The sequence below is a fragment of the Argentina anserina genome, chromosome 5 (assembly GCF_933775445.1).
Source record: "Argentina anserina chromosome 5, drPotAnse1.1, whole genome shotgun sequence".
Lineage (NCBI taxonomy): Eukaryota > Viridiplantae > Streptophyta > Magnoliopsida > Rosales > Rosaceae > Argentina > Argentina anserina.
The window spans coordinates 22,227,827-22,248,553 of NC_065876.1; the positions used below are offsets into that span (position 1 = coordinate 22,227,827).

Below are 20,727 nucleotides of genomic sequence, written 5' to 3' on the forward strand. Positions count from 1 at the left end.
CTAGGATCATTAGATCAATATTGTTGAACATTTCTAAAGATTAAGAACATATGTATTTTCAGTATTCTAGACATTATATATTTTTTAACATTTATTTCATGCATTATATTCTTATTTTAATTGTATTTATATAATTATTTGTTATTAAAAATTTAAAATATATACAAAAATACAAATCCGATTAATTCCCGATTAATCCTCTGGGCGCTGGTTTTTAGCTGTCCGCCCGATTAACGCCTAGCGTTTTTTAGAACCGCAAGTTTTACTGTACACAAAATTAATTTTTACAAAGATAAAGTTTTTTTATAATTTACAAGTATTTTTACATTTTTACACTTTATAAAAAAAAGTAAAAAAAAATTTACAGAGATTTACTTTTTTTTAAGATGTAAAAATACTTATAATTGTTTTTACTGGATTTCACTGTTCACCGTACTGTTCACATAATTTATTTTTACAAATATACAATATAGTACAAAATGAACACTTCAAAGAATTGAGATTTTCTCAATTCCTCGACAACGCGCTAAAATGATAGAACGTTAATTAAAACGTCTATAATTAACCCTGTAAAACATCATCGTTAGTATATAATAAGCAAGGATCGTTCAGTCCGGGGAATTGAAGGGAACTCTAAACTTTTAGTGTTAACAAATAATGGGGGGTTTGAGATTGATTATTAACTACTAAAATAAAACCTAAATTACTATTTACATGATCGACTTCTCTTTAACAAACTTAAATCAAATTTACCATTACACCACAAAATTACAAGTTCAAACCTATCATGCATTCTAATTTGACCAATTACATACTTTTTAGACACCAATACAATTAGAGCCTTAAGAGATCATCTAATCATGCAAGATTTCAATTAACATCTAGATTGACTTAGTGCCTAATCTAAATTTGCATGCAATCGAATTCAATAACACTTAGAGTAGAAATCAAATAAGATTACATTTAAGCACAAAATCTTTGTTTGAGACATGTTTCATGTATGACGTCACCCACCATGGTTTCACATGCAAATTCCAAAAAAAGGATTCCTAATGCAAGAAGGACTCTCAAGATATCGCCAATGAGACCAAAACGTAGAAAGATGAAGACTCATAATCCAATTAGGTTTCCTAGTCCTACAAAGATTCATACTCAAAGTAGAACTCTTTACAACAATAAGGGCTAAACAAAGTACAAATTGAGGTAAAAACATGTTAAAAACGTCGCATAAAGTGATTCTATCAAGTAGTGTTAACCACATATATGTTGTGGTGTCCTCTCGGGGTCGAGCCACATATATTATCAAATTTTGAGTTGACACCCTACAAAAAAATTGAGCAAAGGCCACAAATATTTTGTGGGCAGGGTATTGCTTAAAATCCCATAAAATTCATACAAATGTGACATTTTGATTATTATAATATTTAAATGCCACAATTGTTTGAGTTTTTGAGATTTTAAGCAATAATCACCCACCAAAGACCATAAATTGCTCTTTTGTGGCCTTTGCTCAAATTTTTTGTAGCGACAACATCATATGCTTGAGGGTCTCACACACTATCCCCGGTCAATGGTCAATTAAAGTTAAAACCAAGAGCTATTCTTGACGGGGCTGCAGTGCCGGGAGCTCCGCGACTCCAACCTCAAAATCAGAGAATTACTCCACCAGAAATCTGGGTTGAATGGTTTGATGAATCATTGGCTTGAAGCGGAAACACAAACAATTATGTCTACCGTCAGTGTGTGAATAATTTTGAAGTTCCGTTATAACTCTTTAGTTCATCTCGGTGAAAGCTGAATTTACCTACTCACTGAAGTTACAACTATGCCCTTCCGTCTAAACCCATGTCTTCGGCGCCGGAGTGTTGCGGCGTATTCTATAATTGTCCGTGAGTTTTTTGTGTTTTGATCTTTTTTTTTTGTAGTAGAATGTCATTTTCTAGCAAATGTGAGTGGTGTATCTCTGCACCACTCCAAGTAAACGAGACACAACGATAGTGAGAAGGCGGCGAGAGGGTGGTGCCCGGAGCCCTCGGCCAGTGATGTAAAGTAGTGGCTTGTGGGCCCCTCCTTGCTCGTGCGTGCTTCCCTGGACCCCCTCCCCCGGCTAGCCCAGGTCTTCCCCTTCCTTACCCGAAACACTTTTAAAAATAGAAATACCAACTTTCAACGAAAATGAAAAGTAAAGAAAAACCCGAAGAAGAAAAAGAAATTTCTAAAGCGGTGGGCGCTGCTGCAACTTTGACCCAGACCCATTCACCTCTCTCTCTCTCGCTCTTTACTTTTCTTACTTTCTCCCCCGAGCTCGAACTCGAAGTCGTCGTCGGCGTCGTCTTCTTCCTTCTTCTTCCACATCTTCACTCTCAGTCACCAATCCGGCGGCCCGTGGAGGACGAACCGCGGCGGTGGAATCTTCGAGTATCCGGTCAGCGAAGGCCGGCAGGGGTTTTGATCGGTCAACGCCGCCGCGATTTGGGAAATTTAGGGATTCGCGCTTTTTTATGAGGAGGAAGACGACTCTCTGAGCGCGGCGGGAAATGATGTTCTCGGCGAGCAAGGCCGGGGTGGTTCTACTAGTCTCGGCCTTTCTTCTTCAAATTTACAAGCTCTCCGCCAACGTCGAAGGTCTGTGTGCTCTTTCTGCTCTGCTCTCTCTCTCTGGTTTTGGTTATTGACTTTGTGGTGACTCGTTGACTCACACTCTCTGAGTTGAGCAGGTGACGCACTGAACGCGTTGAAGAGCAGCTTGGCGGATCCTAACAATGTGCTGCAGAGCTGGGATCCTACTCTGGTCAATCCCTGCACCTGGTTTCACGTCACCTGCAATAGCGAGAACAGCGTCACCAGAGTGTGAGTAGTACAACCTAGCTAGCCTTGTTTGTCTTGTTCCGTTGCGAAAAGAGATGTATTGATTTATATGTGCTTGTGTTCTGTAATCAGTGATCTCGGAAATGCTAATCTCTCTGGTACGCTGGTGACGCAGCTCGGCTCGCTCCCCAACTTACAGTACTTGTGAGTTTGTTTTCAGCTCTAATTGTTTGAATATGTGTTTTATTTTTCGAAATTATGTGCATCGGAGTCGATTTGTTTTGCTTGGAATGTGGAACTGATTTGTAGATTTGAATGGCTCTTGGTTGACAGGGAGCTGTATAGCAATAACATAACTGGACCTATTCCAGTCGAGCTTGGCAGTTTGCAAAACTTGGTCAGTTTGGATCTTTACTTGAACAAATTAGATGGTGGCATTCCGGACACACTTGGAAATCTTGGAAAGCTGCGTTTCCTGTATGATCTCACTTCCTTTCTCTCAAAATTAGAACAGATGCCATAAATATAGCTAGCTTATTTCCATTGTCATATTGCGTTAAAATTTATAATGTAAATGGCCAAGGATGCAAAGTTGAGTTGAGTAATACCAGCATCTCCCCTCTCTGTGTTGTAAGTAGAATTAGTGAGGAAAGTAGGCAAAAGTTGATGTGTTACAGAAAGGAAAATATTATTTAGAAAATCTGTTGTGAGTGGTTGGATCATACTAGATGGAATCTTAGTTTTAGGTCATCTCTATGGGGATCAATGTCTTCAGAATTTTCTGGCTATACCATATCTATATGTTTTGCATATTCGAGACCTGCCTTTCTTTGAAATTCAGTTTTAAACTTTGCAACTAGGGACTTTTTCTGTGTTACTGTCATTGGAGAGCTAGTCCATTATGACTGTAGCTTCTATTCGTGGTTTGAATTGTGAGAGCTTTACTGTAATTATTGCAATTCAACTTTGGCTGCGCTTGTAGCACATTGGTCAGGTTGAAGCATCCACTATTAATCAGGAGACTTGCTTAATTTTTCGTGTATTGATTATTTTTCCATAGAACATCTCTTCTGTTTTCAGTAAGCTATTGTGCCATGATCTTTAGTAGGCTCAAGCACTCACAATTACAACTCACAATTACAATTCCTTATTAGTAAACTCACTTTCTTTGGAACGTGTCCTAACTCCTAAGTAAAGAAGTTGCCTATTTAAGCCGTAAGCTCTAGAAGGATGGATATCTTGAGAGATTTGTAGGTCCTTATCCTTGTTTGTTTGGACACAATTTGCAAATATTACTCGTTTTTATGTTGTGACAAAAAAAAGTGAAATATCTAATGTAGCCTACACTATGTTATATTATCTGACAATATTTTTTCTTTTTATTATTTTTGTTTTTTGTTTTTACATTTACTGTGAAGAACTTGCCACTCGGTTATGGGATTATTTGAGTACTCAATTGAATATCTCTATGAACACCGATATATGTTTACTGGGAAAGACGAGTAATAATATTCTATAGATAGATGCTCAGTATAAGGAAAGAAAAGTAATTATATACAATCTGTTCATTCCCAGTACTCTATGGAATGTCTTTGTCATATTGTGATTATATAGGTATAACGGTTGTTTTTCTATGATTTAGGCGTCTCAACAACAATACTTTGATGGGGAAAATTCCCTATTCGCTGACTAAAATTGGATCATTGCAAGTCCTGTAAGTGGTGTATAATTCTATTTGATCTCCTTTCATATTTTAAAATAGAAATGTATGAGAGAGAAAGTGAGAGAGAGGGAGAGTTATAATTTGATCCTCCACTTTTAAAAGTAGGCTATTTACAGAGTTTTTACACACAATGCAGGGATCTTTCAAACAACAATCTTACTGGAGATATTCCGGTCGATGGTTCCTTTTCACTCTTTACTCCTATCAGGTTTGATGAAGAAAGTTTATTTTTGTCTACCTTTTTTCGACAGTGGTCGTCTCTATTTACCTAGCAAAATGATAAACTAAGCACTATAATTATTCATCCTGCAGTTTTGCAAATAATCCTAATTTGAAGGATCTTCCAGCTACTCCACCTCCTGCTGTTACTCCTCCACCTAGTTCTTTTTCAGGTTTTTACAATATTATTACTGTGCTTGTTTATTTCAGGTAGATGTTGAGATTTGGATCTAAATTGTTTCAGCAATTTGTTGCTTTGAATCTTGACACTATATTTTATTATTTGCATTATCATGCCCTTTTCCATCATTCATGAAGCACTCTTTCTTTGTATACAACCTGTTGAATCAGAGTGTAAAAAGTGAAGCTAGAAACGTCAAGGAATCCATTTTCATTTTGTCTGAAACTTTCTGCAGTTTGCCCCATCTGTGATGCAAAAACAAGTTAAGAATTTTGTAAACAATTTCATTCCCTTTACCTTAACTAATCTAAATTTTGAAACTATAGTATGTTGAATCAGGAGGTTGTGATTAGGTTTACCATTGAAATTCTTTGTCATTCAACTCTTTTTGGGGTATGTCTTAACTCTTTTGGCGTGGTAGTGGGTGAATTTTTTCTAAGCAATTTTATCATCTTTTGCACAATTAATCGTGTGTTTGAAACTATATTACGTTGAAGTAGGAGGTTGTAATTGGGTAATTTGTTGAAATTGCTGTAGTTTCTCATGTAACTCTTTGGGGATGGTAGTGGGTGAGTTTTCATCGTTTTTGCATCATTAATCTTATCTCTGAAACTACATTTCGTCGAATAGGAGGTTGTGATTGGGTTTCTTGTTGAAATTGCAGTAATTTGTCATTTAAATTATATTTGGGTGAGAGAGACAAAGTGATGAAGAGCTAAGTAATTAGCTATGTATATGATCTCTTGTGATTTATTTTTAAAACTAAGGTGGTTGAATCTCAGGTAACAGCCGTACTGGGGCTATTGCCGGAGGAGTTGCTGCTGGTGCTGCTTTGCTGTTTGCTGCACCTGCAATTGCACTTGCTTGGTGGCGGCGAAGAAAGCCTCAGGACCATTTCTTTGATGTACCTGGTTAGTGGTCTATAAAAAAATTTTCAAGTTCACACACATTGATGTGGTGGTACTGAATACAAGTTTCACTTATATACGCTCTTTGCAGCTGAGGAGGATCCTGAAGTTCATTTAGGACAGCTCAAAAGGTTTTCTTTACGCGAGCTACAAGTTGCAACTGATACCTTTAGTAATAAAAATATTCTAGGTAGAGGTGGATTTGGTAAGGTCTATAAAGGGCGTTTAGCTGATGGTTCTCTGGTGGCTGTTAAAAGACTTAAAGAGGAGAGAACCCAAGGTGGGGAGCTACAGTTCCAAACAGAAGTAGAGATGATTAGCATGGCGGTTCACCGAAATCTGCTTCGCCTGCGTGGTTTTTGCATGACACCCACAGAAAGACTGCTTGTATATCCATATATGTCTAATGGAAGTGTAGCATCATGTTTAAGAGGTAGTCCTCTAAACTATTTGGTGATGGGTCCTTTATGGCATGCAAATATTATTTCAGTTAATTTTGGGATTGATCAGCACCCTAATGACCCCCCTCCCCTCTAGGTTGTACATGGTCAATTTTAGTCATTTTGTTCTCCTACTCATCATAATGTGTAATTTTTTTTATAGAGCGCCCGGAATCACAACCTCCACTTGATTGGCAAAAGAGGAAACGTATTTCATTGGGATCTGCTAGGGGCCTTGCTTATTTGCATGATCACTGTGATCCAAAAATTATTCACCGTGATGTAAAAGCTGCAAATATTTTGTTGGATGAGGAATTTGAAGCAGTCGTTGGAGATTTTGGGTTAGCTAAACTCATGGATTACAAGGATACACATGTCACTACTGCCGTCCGTGGTACTATTGGACATATAGCACCGGAGTATCTCTCAACTGGAAAATCTTCAGAGAAAACTGACGTTTTTGGATATGGAGTCATGCTTCTTGAACTAATAACTGGACAGAGGGCTTTTGATCTTGCTCGGCTTGCAAATGACGATGATGTCATGTTACTTGATTGGGTATGCACTGGTGTATTCCTTTTCATTTTGTTCATGTATCTTATTTTCAGATGACACTTCTCCATTATGTTTGACATGCATCTAACCTCTGTTGACGCTTCATCATGCTAAATCCACCTTTATTTTTGTTCACCTTTCAAATAAGAACTGGTTTTGGAAATTCTGCTGCTACTTTGACGCACTGACACTGGTCTAGGAGTGGGAGTGGGGGAAGATGGGGAAGGGGATTTTGGGCATATTTAGTTGATTTGATCCTTGTTACCCCAATCTCGTTCTCTATTTTCCTCACCCTGCTCTTATCATGCTCTCTGTTTTCCTCACTCTGCTATCAGACTAAATGAATATGACACACACACGCACACACAAATCTTTCCTTTATAGCTGAAAGTGAATGCATATTTGAAGTCAGAATGAGTGGCTATAGAAATTTGTTTCTAAAAGTTCACAATCGTGGAAATTTTGTTTTCCTAGACACAGTTGCCTGACATTGTATTTAAATCTATAGGTGAAAGGTCTGTTGAAAGATCGAAGATTGGAAGCACTTGTGGATGGTGATTTACAAGGTGAGTATATCGATGAAGAGGTAGAGCAGCTGATCCAAATTGCTCTTCTCTGTACATCAGGCTCCCCCGGAGAAAGACCTAAGATGTCAGAGGTTGTTAGAATGCTTGAAGGTGATGGTTTAGCGGAAAGATGGGAGGAATGGCAAAAGGAGGAAATGTTCCGTCAAGACTACAATCCCATTCACCATCCAAGTACTAACTGGATCCTCGACTCAACTTCCCATATCCCCCCTGACGAGTTATCTGGTCCCCGATGATACCGTCCCGGGTTCAACTCTGTATACAATGTAAGAGGTAATTGGGAAAAGCCCCATTTTGTAATTCAGTGATACCACATTTGTGTATATGATATCTTTTCTTTTGCTTTTGTTTTCCGATTTTATTCTTCTCTAGTGTCCTGTTTATATCAAACAATGGAGCTAGTGCTGCTGTAGTTTTTTAGGGTGTCAACAACCATCAGAAGATTTGAGGTGCTAGCAACACAGCAGGACCTAGGAAAGGCCATGAAAAATAGCACCATTGTTGTAACATGTGTACCCCCCACAATTAGTCGAGATTCTCTATAAAATAAATTATTGTTTTCTGGTTCGCAGAGAAATTGTGTTGCGAGTACATTGTGCCATATTGTTCACATATTACTCAATTGCATAGTTATGGTAACATCAAAGGTCATGCTGTGGCTTTGAGCCTAACAAGCAGGTGTCTGAATTCCTCTTCGACATCATGTTCCAGAATGAAACTATTCAATCCGTGCCATTTTTCGTAGTATAAACATTGAAAGTGACAGCAGCATGGCATCAGAATAATCACAAACTGAGGGAGCTCAATGAAATTTACCCTAGATTACAGGGTATTCAGAACCATTTGCGGTACTAACATACCAATCTTGTACGTAGCCAGAACTCTGAAGTGTTATGAAAACTTAAACATAAGACCAGACACTGTCCTACCTAATCATCTACTAGGATGGGCATTGCCTCAATCATGTCCTATTTACAACACTACACTTGTACAATACCATGTCTGATCAGGATAATCATGATCAGTTTCATTTTCTTCCACTAGTTGAGATTCGCGGCTTGCTTTTGACCTCAGATTCCTGCAATCAGTAGCGTACATAGGTTTATAACACTAAAACTTTCATAGGTCATGATTGAGGAGATTGTTCAAGTATCTCAAAGATACATACATACCTGTGGAACATGAAGGTAGATGTAGTTCTTTGCTGTAGCCGGGTTATGATTTTCTGCACCCTTACTCCAGTCATAGCAAACCTGATAAATTTGCAGCAAATAATTTGAATTTAAGGGACACAATGTTTACTCATCGGGCTACAAAGTTTATCAGTGGCTTTTAGATCTTCATGCACAAATAAACAAAAACTGCAGATGTAAACCGAGGAAATTGATTGCTCTTGTGGATTGCAAGTGTGTAGCCCCATTACTGACATGCTTATACATAAGCAAAGATGAGAGCAAGCCAAGCAACTGGTACCAAGAACAACCTATTATTATTGAAAGATGGTGTACTAAAGTGTCAGTAGAGTGACAAGAGTCATCATTCCCTACAGACAATTTAAAAGGTAGTACTCTGTTCCCAAGAGGATGTAATGAAAGTCCGTAGTTCTTAAAGAAAAAAAAATCAATGGAACTGGATGTCTTGCTTTTCTATGCCTTAAACTCTGAAAATCAAGCATACAAACCACCCCCCCCCCCCCAAACACCCCCCACGCACACACAAAAAAGTTGAGGACATACCTATACTAACACAAAATATATAATAAAATACCCTTTACTGCTAAAGGCTGGGGGGGGGGGGGAGTTCAAATATCAGGAAAACCTACAATAAGGAAAATTTTTAAAGAAATAGTGGAGAATAAAAGGATAAAACTGATACTAATCGATGTGATGTAGTTGGGCTTTGGAGCTGATAAGGAAAGGAAAGGGGGCAGCCATGTTTTTGTTTCATAATTGAGGGATATCCGACTTTTCAATTCTATTTCAAAAATCAAAGCAACTTTGGTTTCATAAAATAATAACAGATATTTTGCTGTGGGATACTTCCTCTATTATAAACTGAATAGCACTTGTGACAAACAATGTATCATTACAATCACACTACTAATGATGTGCCAGTTCTGTTATTTTTATTGAGCACATATGTACACACACACACAGGTCCTGGCATCAGTATTAAGAAGCAGAGAAAATTACCGAGTATGCATATATGGAACCATCGTTGTTGAAAGTACTGCAAGGTATTGGTTGACTGCACCTTGCCATGGCCTAAAATCCCAAAAGCTTGTAAGACTCGTATATGCAAAGAGCTAGATATTGTTGAAGGTTCAGTCAAACACCAAATTTAACCAAGATACATAGAAATCATATAATTAAAAAATTAACATACAGATCACCATGGTTCTGCAGCAACTTAACATAGTGATACATATACAGGATTTGAAGCAATGATGATACATTGGGTGTATATTGAGAGATTGAAAAGAGATAGTACAGATTAGTGGTGTGTGCTAAAATGGATATATTTATATGAAATAAAAACAAAACAGTAAATAGATGTGAGCAAAACCTTTAGTCTCTGTTTGCTGTCCTTGTCCCAAAAGTTGAAAGAACCATCAGAACCAGCAGTAGCAAATGTGTGGTACACCTGTGAGAAGGAACACAGAATAAGTTCTCAAATGATGCATAACAGTGATCGAAAATAAAACCTTTTATCAGACAATGCTGCTTTATAAAAAATAAAAAAAAGAAGCCAAATGTTATGTTAAATAACACAAATAGTATCAGGAGAATACTTTGTATGCATGACATTGGTTACATGGACTTGTTCTATTCAAACAAACATGCAATATTGAATACTGAAAATCAACTATGTTTGTGGATTATTTGACGGAATAAGTCCATTCAAGCATTTGATAGTTTACATAATCAGTTATGTTTCATGAAACACCTGGGGTACTGAAAAGAAATTCTACTATCATCCTAATAACACAAGTACTGATCGCTAATTTCTAGAATGACTTTTGGTAGAGGCTTCCTTCCTGAACATTATGTATACTGATAGAACTGAGCATTATTATTATCATATATAGAAATTGACTCTTAGACTACCACTTCATTTTGGAACAACAGGACTGGGCTTAGTCTTGATCGTCCAAAAATAGGGTACTTTACCGACCGAATTGTGGTCACTGCATCACATGTACCCGGAGTGTCCTACTCTTTACAAAATTCCTTAATTATATATATTTTTAATCGTATTGGTTAAGAGTAATGCATACAATATTCTGACAATAAACAACTTAGAAATATTTTATGAGCTATTCTAAAGGATTTCTCTCCACACCTTCACCTCTGTCCTCTATCTATTCCTTCCTCCTTTCTTTATCGCAAAACAATAGAGAGAAATAAAGCACAGAAGAAAGAAAGAAAGAAAGAAAGAAAGAAAAAACAGAAACAAAATGACCTCAGTAATCACCCCACTAGTCTGAAGAACAAAAATGTAAAAGGAATGGTCAATCTTACAGGATGGAAGTTCAGTGAATTGACCGAGTATATCTCGTTCCCCTCTCTGTGGCACTTGAAGGTAAAGTTTTTACTTTGTTGTCCCTCATCCAGATGATGTACGCCAACCCTCCCTTCAATAGAGCCAACCTGGTCAGAGATAACATTAGAATTATGTTTACTGTATCAATAATCATAGAAGATGATACTTAATTACTAATCAAGTAAAAGGAACATGACAGTATCATATTTTACATATCAAATGATGTAACTCATAAACATATATATAGCAGCATATATGTGAAACTTGTGTTAATATTCAGGTCTAATGAACTATCTTGACTAATCATGGTTGAATAATTTATTTTTATTATATAGTTGAATCAATTTTACTTGTTGTTACATTATCAATATCAATATTACTCTGTAACTAGTTGACAACATAGCAGAGTAAACTATCAAGCTCAACAGATGTGATTAAATAAAATTACAGTGGCAAATGTATGAACATGTGTTATTATTGAGGTCTAAGTACCATCTTGACTAACCATGGTTGAATAATTTATTCTCATTATCTAAGAAATAGGTGGGGGGAAGGAAATAAATTACTCAAACTGGTTGACAACATAGCAGAGTAAAGTATAGAGCCATCCTTGAGACTCTGTGGAACTACACAACCCCCATCTCAATTGAGGAACTATAAAGAAAAGGGGCTAGGGAAAGCTTAAACCCAATTCCTACAATGATAAATAAAGCACAGCAAGCTGGTTCCCATTAACATGATGTACTTAACATTAAAAAATAAAATAAAAACCAACTTCACTTAAATGTGCATTTCAATGAGGAAAGCCGGCCCAAATAAACATTAAAGGTGTGGCTCAATATAAGAGGTATGCTTTTAAATTTGGTGCATCTGTCCAAAATTTAGTTAGTAAGCACCGAGTGTCAAACAATCAAGTAAAAGTGGAGAACAGACATTTGCAACTCTTCTCTGAATTTATGGCTATAGAATACAGCCAAAAAGAAAAAAGGTTGGCATGAAAGGGAAGGATCTGGATTGGCATGTTGCTTGTAATTTCAGTGGCTACTGGCTAGTGTACCCAATGTCAAATAATGTAGAGCACGAAGAAATATTTACTTCACTTCCTCACATTTATGATTAGCGAATAACACAGAAAACAAAGTGGATAAAGAAAAACCGATGCAGCTTGTAACCATCCCCCTCGACCCACCGGGGCACCAAACACACGTAAGGAGAAACTTAAAGGTTTCTGCTGTCACCAATTTTGAAGACTACAAAATATATGTATCCAATCACCTCAATCACACTGCTGACATATAGCTCTGTCTACCAAGCTCCACATGAATAAATATATTTATATATACCAAATAATGTAAGTAGTATAGAAGAAATCAAGTCTTATGTTCAATGAATGATTCATGCAAGAAAACATGTTTCAGTTTTTTGTTCTAAAACACCAAAAGAAAAAGAGAATCTCAAACGGGCAAACTAAAGCACCCGATAGAAAACTAAAAGGTCATTGCAGAAAAAAGTGCAAGGACTTCGCACTTAGTTACTTACCAAGAATCCTTGCTGGTCAGGAAATGCCGCAACACACCTTGTCTGATACTTTAGAGGTGAAATGATTCTCTTAAACTCAGCCTGTCAGTAATTAAAAAAAAAATTTAAAGTAAGACATAACCTAAAAATACACATGAATATCCTAAATATGAAAACCTAACAGAAATGTATTATGAAAAAGAGTGATTGACAACAATTGGAAACTAAAGGTTATTCCTCAAGCATTACATAATATATATAATAACAAATAGCACCAAGTGTCAGTTCTGAAACTCTGTAAGAGTAACTCGCGTGAGTCGCATCATATTATTTATCTTAAAACTCACTGAAAATAAAATGATACCTGTGGTGCCTGCAAGTTATAAACAATAAGATTTCGATCAGCAGTTCCAACCACCATCAGAGGGTGTCTCACTGATAATGCATAGCATCGTTCTGGGAGCTGTTGGGTATGCACTGGGTTTGGCTGCCTTGTATCCCAATACCTGAGGAAAGGCAACAACTATCGTACATGAGCAAAGAGCAAACTTCATGTCAAATGTAAAGAAGTTTTTTTAACACAATGAATAAGATGAAAGTGAAAAGGCAATAGAACAAATTAACATCTACATAGCTGTCAGATTGTTAAGACAAACAATCACTTGAAAGAAAAGATAGGAGCAAAATGATACAGACTGGTAAGAGAAGAGCAGAACATTTTTAACTGTATTACTATACGTAACCTATGGTGAACAAATTAAACACGAATATAATGTAATGTGTTGGGTTCTCACGCGCATTCTGATGTTCAAAATGTTGGGGAATGAATATTTATGACCGACTTACTTCAAAGTCTTGTCCCAGCTTCCTGTCACTAATACACTCATTTCAGGGATCCAAGCTATCTCCTTGATGGGCGCATCATGCATCGCAACAGTCATTGCTTGGTTTCCACCAGACATCAGAGGCCACATCTTAACTTGCTTATCACAACCTCCAGAGAACACAGTTGTGCCATCATCTTTCCAAGCTGAGCACAAAACCTATATTCACATATATGTATCAGAATTCAGGCTCCGCGTTAACCATCATACCATAAGTTGCTGACATTATCTGAAGAGCTAAAAAGTTACTTGGCATAATTTCCACAAATGAATAATTGTACAAAATAACCTGATAAAAAGTTCTCACTCTCACAGCCAAAGCGCGCACTCGTGTGACTTTATTTTATAAATTTCTTACGAATCTTATCTCCTAAATGAGATCACAAAAATGTAGCAGTCTACTAAATAATTAAAGCAAGAGGCATATGCATTATGCATGAGCCCCCTAGCCTTGTTGCCGAAGCTATCATTGATGATATTTTAGGAGTTGCTAAGAATAGGAGCTATAAGACCAGCTATGCTGGCTAGTCTCTGTTGTTCTTTTCTTTCTTAGGCATTTGGTCTCGTTTGTACCCAAAAAATAAATAAAAAAATTAAAACTGCTTCCATTTCCTATACATACGCTAAAGTCAACACTCTTGTAATTACTAGCGCGATCGGCATTGACGTATATAGAAACAATTACAACTGATCATTAAAAAAAACACGAAAAACGCAGAAACAAGTACCGGCTGATCGTGCGAAATGGCTGCCTTGGGCATACTGGCAACATTTCCTCCACTCTGCTGTATCTCCCAACATCTCACCTACACAAAAAAGCCACGTCATCATCATCACCATCACTCATTCCTAAATTCCAATCACTCTTATCTGCGAAACCAAAATCGGAAACAAACACACGTAACCGAATGTCCGAATCGAAATGTGGCACGTTCATCACATCATAATCACAACAATTCACACAAAAACAATGACCGCAGCAGAGGATAACGAACCTGATTGTCCCACGAGGTTGCGACGAGGAGATTGGCCTTGGGGCTGAAGCTGAGGCTGGAAACGGAGTCGGTTGGGGGCTGAGCGACCTGTGAATCGGATCAAATTTGAAGGATTCTGGTTTCGGAGAGAAAGAGAGAGAAGAAAAGAGATTGAGATTGAGATTGAAATTGAGAGAGAGAGAGAGAGAGAGAGTGTGTGACCTCGAATGATTTGTTTGGATTGGGATTGGAAGCGCCCAAGAACGTCGACATTGGAATCGGGTTGATGAGATTCTCTCTGGCTCTCTCTGTCTAGAAGAACCTACTTCTATTTTTTGAAGCCAGCAGAATATTAAGCTTAACTTTTACGCCATCTGGGCTTTTGGTGCGAGCTGAAAAATTGGAAATTTTACCTTCTACAGCAACGTGGCCAGTAGAAAGTAAATATTAAATAGAAACCTTTTTTTTTTGAGAAAAGGGTAATTTTATTGACTTATCCATGGTTAGAACTTAGAAGGCACATAGACTGCGTTGTCTTGGGTTCAAAAAGGGACGGGCTGCCTACAATCGTTGGATCGTAAGTGACTAAATCAAACGATTCTGATGAATGCACCCTGAATAATTCCCAACTCACCTGTAAATCCTCTTTTGGTCTCCTGCTCTCACATCTATGCATACCATGCACAAATCTGTTGAATCCAAATTGGGTCAGTTCTATGGAAGGAAGAGACATAATAGCACAAATACATGAATCATAAATAGGATGGTGAGAATTTGTGAGATGAAGGAAGAAGATAGAACCCAGAAAGGCTAGAAAGAAAAGCTAAGCAATTCGTTTGGAATTAATAGGTTCTTGTTGTAGGATTTAGTCACTTACGATCCTAAGGCTGTGGACAGCCCGTCCCTTTCTGTCTCGTAGAATTTGTTCCGTAGGTGAGCAGGACTGCCAATATTTCATCATGATCTAAACATCCATATAAATGATATTTTTTTTTGGAGAGATCCATATAAATGATAGGCAACCTTCATTGTAATTAGCCTTCCTGCATGCGCCAGGATCGCATCACGTTGAATAACTAATATTCAAGTCATTCATTTCTTATTTGATTTTGTATTTGACAATAATGACCAATTTAAATGATAACATATTTTTCCATTTTCATGAGTATTTCAGACAGATTCATTTATTGGTGAAACTGTTGACACCAAATGAACGCTTCTAATTATAGTAAATTAGTAGTGGAGACTAAGCACATTTACTAGCCTACAAAACTATCTATTACAGATGTAAACATCCTCAAATGGTGTACAAAAAATTAATATCACGAATAAAATAGGAGGACCTAACACTTGTAGTTTTTAGGCAATGATAAAAAGATCTAAGTGATCCCTTTATGATTGTCATACCGAACCTCCTTTGTAGCAACCTTGAGATTGACCGGGCCCTATTTCTTGCAAGACTTTGCTTCCTTGTTTTCGCTTCCCAAAGGGCTACCACCCTTCTTCCTATACGACACTAGAGGTGATTCATTCTAAATCATCTTCAGTGAGTCCGAGAGACTCCGGTCACAGAAGTGGGAAGTCATAAACTTCTTGGGCCGGGGAAGAAGAAGTAGTACCTTGGGGCTCACGTTTGCACTTTGTAGTCCCCTCAATTGAGGTTGTCAAACTCCCCTTAGTCACCAACTCACCCAAAACTTGAGTATTCTTAGATATTGCGTCCAGGTGTTTAACAATCTCATTCTTGAGGATATAGGAGCAGGGTCCGATTCCGATCAGGTAGGACCCCGAAGCCGAGGACCACCCTCCCTCCACCTCAATTAAGTCGGCGAATTGTTGGCTCTCTTTGTTTTCGGCACGGCAATAGGCCAATAGTAAAAGGTTGGACGACTCTTTGCTGTGAGCCCCTTAGCAAATTAGCTGAAAAGTATATGTATATCTAAGTTTTGGAACAACTCCAAATTACATACTTGATTAATTCCCGCCACTTCTCCCCGCTAGGCGTCAGAAGGCTACAAAGTACAAACATAACACATTTTCCTTGCAAATAACAATAATTGAACTTGAGAAGTGGTTCGATCAGTACTATCATTCAAGTGTATTCGACACTCCAAGCCTCCAAGAGAACCGGTTTGGTGATATCATGCATGAACAGGATTTTCATAACTATATCATCATAGTTATCTTTATCATAGGCTAGTAAACCTCCAAGATGATTACCCACCAAGTTTCCCGACACTTCATACCTAGGCGGCATCTACATGCCAACCACCCAAATCCGAACATGCTTCATTGAGACCTGAGCCATCGGAGTGATTCTATAGTAATCTTCCAAGAAAACCAGATCACGGTCATAGCACCATGCACCTCCTTTAAGGATCGGACTTTGACCCGATCTTTTCACTGACTCATTTGGAGCTAGCTCCTCTTTTGTTATATTCGACTGCAAACATTGTTAGCCCCTGAAGCTTCCACAAAGCAACTGTAACCCAAGTCGAGGGTCGAGTTAAAAGTTAGTTAATTTGGTTAGGACTTTCCCGCTTAACTCATGGATGTCAATGTGGATGAACTGTTAACTAAAAACGATAGTGTCTATTCCCAACTCTAATGATGAAGGAAAATGTTTTGGTGCCCGGCACTAAAATCTCATGTGGTATGTTTTGTCACCTTGTCATGTAAACAATTATAATAAGTACAAAATGTCATTTATAAATGAAAATACAATCCTATCATTGTTAATCTAACGGTTTTAGATTATTATAAAAAAATTGTGTTTCTTTTTTTATCATTTATTTTTTCATCACGATATATAATACTTTCAAAATTAAAAAAAAATTCGATATATATAAAAGTATGCTTGAATATATATATATATATATATATATATGTGTGTGTGTGTGTGTGGGCATGATTGACTATATGGTAATTGTAGTATACTCTAAAAAAAGTACCATAAAAATATTGTATTTATATAGTAAATATAAATATAGTATTAATTAAGATATATATATACTCTAACTATGAAAAATAACATTTGTTACCTTACATGTCCTCTATAATTAAGAATCTTACCAACAATTTCCATCTTTATGGCTTTCTGTCACTAAATATGTCAAGAGTTTTTTTTCCAAATTTACTTCAACACTGTTTTCAATTTTTCAATTTCATTTAAATTTACAAATTATATTAATGGCTATAATTAATGAATGCAATTACCATATATTTTCTATCACAATATTAATTAAATTAAAAAATATGAAAAAATTATTTAGTAAAAAATAGTTTTATTTTGAAAATATTTTTTGTGCATTTATATTTCGCGCGTGCACACACAAATATGTCAAGCATATTTATTGTAAATATCAAAATTTTAATTATATTTTAGAAACATTATTGTGATGAAAAAGAAGAAATAAATGATAAAAAAACAAAAAATATATATTTTTAAAATAATTTAGAACCGTTGGATTATCGATGATATGATTGTCTTTTCATTTAAAATGACATTTTTTATTATTTCAGTTACGTGGCAATGTGGCATGACACGTCACATATGATTATGGTGCCGAATTTAGTGCCAAAATATTGAGAATTTTTTCAGTTTTTCCATAGTATATGCCACGTGGTCCTCCTTCCACTGATATTGAAACACATATCTCTACTAACTGAAGTTATTAAAGTCGTTTATTTCTCATTCTCCATGTTCAATACTAGTGCTCATCCATCAAAAGAAAAAACCATTCTTGCAGAGTTTTCTCTATTCTCCAACTCTCCCATCAATAGCAATTAGTCAATTGTCCCTTTATAGTAGAAATATCTTGTTGAGATGGACTAGACCATAAACTTTGCTTTTGAGATTTAATTCAAAAAAATTTCTTCTCCAATTCCTTGATTTTCTTTAGTGTCAAACCAATATAAGTTTTGCTTATGAATCTCAAGTGTAACCCTTTATTCTGGATTGGAACAAGTTCGACAAGACCTAACGTTTAATTATTGGGCAGAAATCCATGAAGGTTGTTAAAGGTATTTCATCACAAACTAATATCTCAACATATATTTCTGTGCAAGTTTATTTCTTAAGCCTAGACAAATCAATGAAATCATACGTATCATCATGTTTAAGATTCAGAATCCATAATCAAAAGCGTAAGGAGAGAACCCATTGAGGTTGATTATGTATGAGATTGCAAATTTGCAACCACAAAATGAACCCAGGCTGAGTCCAAGTTTAACAATTATGTAAAAACCTACGACATCCTCTTCGACCCCACCAAGGAAGATCTACGATCTCTACGGTGAGAAGACTTTGAAATCTGGCCAATTTCCCCTCCCCCCACCCATCTTCCTGCTTAGGCCGCGCCCCACCGACACCAGCGTCACCCATTCAACAGTTGTTGGTATCTTTACTTTTAGCATCGAGGAAGATGAAGCCAGCTATGGGAAGCTGAATTGCGATAAGAAACACCATTTACACGTTTTTGTGACTGTACCTAATTTTCCACATGTTTCAATGTCAGTGGAAGGAGAACAACGTGGCATATACTACGGGAATACTGAAAAATTTCTCATATTATGGAATGGTGAAATGCTTTAACATAGAAATAATCAAATGCTTACCTAAAATGAATCTAAAGAGACGTACTACATGCATATCTATAAATATCATAAGACCGTACGTATTATAATTTGTTTTTTGAATCTAATACTATTACAGTTTTCAAATTAATTGGGCACAAGTACAACTAAGGCCAGATGCATCCATTATATACCCTTCTACCACCATCTTACAGACAGAACAAGAAGTTGTGAGAACATGCTCTGACAATGGTACATATGATAGACTACACATTGAGAATGAAATCACTTATTTGTTTACCTATGATCTACAAAACATGTGTCGACCTAGGAAGAATGTAAAACTAAAGAGATCAAGCAAAAAAGTTGGGCCTAGTGATGTAGGATAAACCTATTTGAGAATAAGAAAGAGAACAAAGAACACAACCAACTTTGGAACAATGTTACCAGATCTGATATTTCATTCAAATGATGTCTAAAACTATCTATTCTTCTCTATAGCTGAACTATATTAAGAAACTAAAGATAGTAAGAGAAATAAAGACCGAGAAAAAGTTCCCAGCCAACTAAAAGATTTTTAATGTTAAGAGGTCTATTTTTATTGAAACCTGATAGGTCTCTTTATGACCCTCTTTGACATGTCTCTTGCAAAATTATAATCCCTTCAATTATTGAGCATTTGAAACGGTAGTACCACATGTATCAATCAATGACTCTTCATCACCCAACACCAAACCCAACTAGCCCAGGCCCAAAAATCTTGGTTCTAGCTCGGATCCGAGAGGCCCAACACCACCAGGGAAAATGTCGGCTACCAAATTTCGGTGCTCCAACCAAGCTCCTCCCCCGCTTCCAGCCATCATCAATCAGAGAAGATCGGATCTTCTGTACACCGCCAAGCTCTAAGCATAGGAGCCGCCCCAAGAATGCAAACTCTGCCGAGCACAAAGAGACCCGACCATATTGTCTACCAATATGCACACCTCTCGGGAGAGCTCCGCCAGAAGCCACCACCGAACGTAGATACATTCGGCCTTGCTGACTAAAGCCCTTAGCCGCTACTGTCAAGAACCACAACCCCGAAATCCGACACAGGCTCCTTGGATTATCATCTAAGAACAACTAAGTCGCCACCAAAACTGGCCCAAACAACCATCGTCCAAGGTTGAAGGCAACGTTGAGGGCTTGAGTGGGGAGGCAAATATGAGAGTAGAAGGAGGGTAGGGAGAGGCAAACGCCGATCGGCGTATTATGGAGGTAGGGTTTTGATACCATAATAGGAGAGCGGCGTGTCACGGACCTAGCCATTCGGTTGCAACACTCGGTCCATGCGGCGCTCCATCCTCATAGAGCCATCCTTATCCAACGGTGCAATGCACTGGTTTCACCCTGCCTTGGGCTTATCAGGGGATCAGCTCCAGACCCCGACCAATGTGTAGGGCGGTCTACTCTCTTCTTCGACGTTAAGTCCCTGACTAGCGACAAGCTCCCCAAACTTAACCGGGTCGGCCTGCCTGAACTCATAAGAAGGGGGCATCCATATATCTCCCACACTTCTGATCTTGGAGCAATCCCATGAAGCTCATATAAACAGCGACGCCCACGATAGCAACTCCTGAAAACGGGACGTGACAGGCGGCTCTCATAGCAGGAGATAAAAACTGTGTTTCGTGAGAAAACATAAAAAACGCTGAGATATACTTCAATCAACTTGGTGGTTCCATTCCCACTTCACAACCATTCAGTTGATAATGAAGCACTGCAGCTTTGCCTTTGTTCTGCAGTTGTAGTTTCCGCACGTGGTATAATTAG

General features: G+C 37.5%; 2 protein-coding genes across 2 annotated transcripts; one reads left to right on the forward strand and one right to left on the reverse strand.

Annotated features, from left to right (window-relative positions):
* Nucleotides 1-2,243: 2,243 nt before the first annotated feature.
* On the forward strand, nt 2,244-7,777 carry LOC126794982 (BRASSINOSTEROID INSENSITIVE 1-associated receptor kinase 1-like). The gene is made up of 11 exons (XM_050521789.1): nt 2,244-2,625; nt 2,718-2,850; nt 2,941-3,012; nt 3,142-3,285; nt 4,451-4,522; nt 4,668-4,739; nt 4,844-4,923; nt 5,714-5,842; nt 5,931-6,272; nt 6,443-6,837; nt 7,343-7,777. The coding sequence occupies exons 1-11, from the start codon at nt 2,538-2,540 to the stop codon at nt 7,655-7,657; spliced, it is 1,842 nt and encodes a 613-aa protein (XP_050377746.1). The 5' UTR covers nt 2,244-2,537; the 3' UTR covers nt 7,658-7,777.
* Nucleotides 7,778-8,192: 415 nt separating this feature from the next.
* LOC126794987 (protein RAE1) lies at nt 8,193-14,708 on the reverse strand. The gene is made up of 11 exons (XM_050521796.1): nt 14,563-14,708; nt 14,362-14,448; nt 14,095-14,172; nt 13,329-13,525; nt 12,847-12,988; nt 12,504-12,584; nt 10,943-11,071; nt 9,987-10,064; nt 9,614-9,685; nt 8,594-8,674; nt 8,193-8,499 (listed from the first exon to the last, which is right to left on the reverse strand). The coding sequence occupies exons 1-11, from the start codon at nt 14,611-14,613 to the stop codon at nt 8,449-8,451; spliced, it is 1,047 nt and encodes a 348-aa protein (XP_050377753.1). The 5' UTR covers nt 14,614-14,708; the 3' UTR covers nt 8,193-8,448.
* Nucleotides 14,709-20,727: the final 6,019 nt, after the last annotated feature.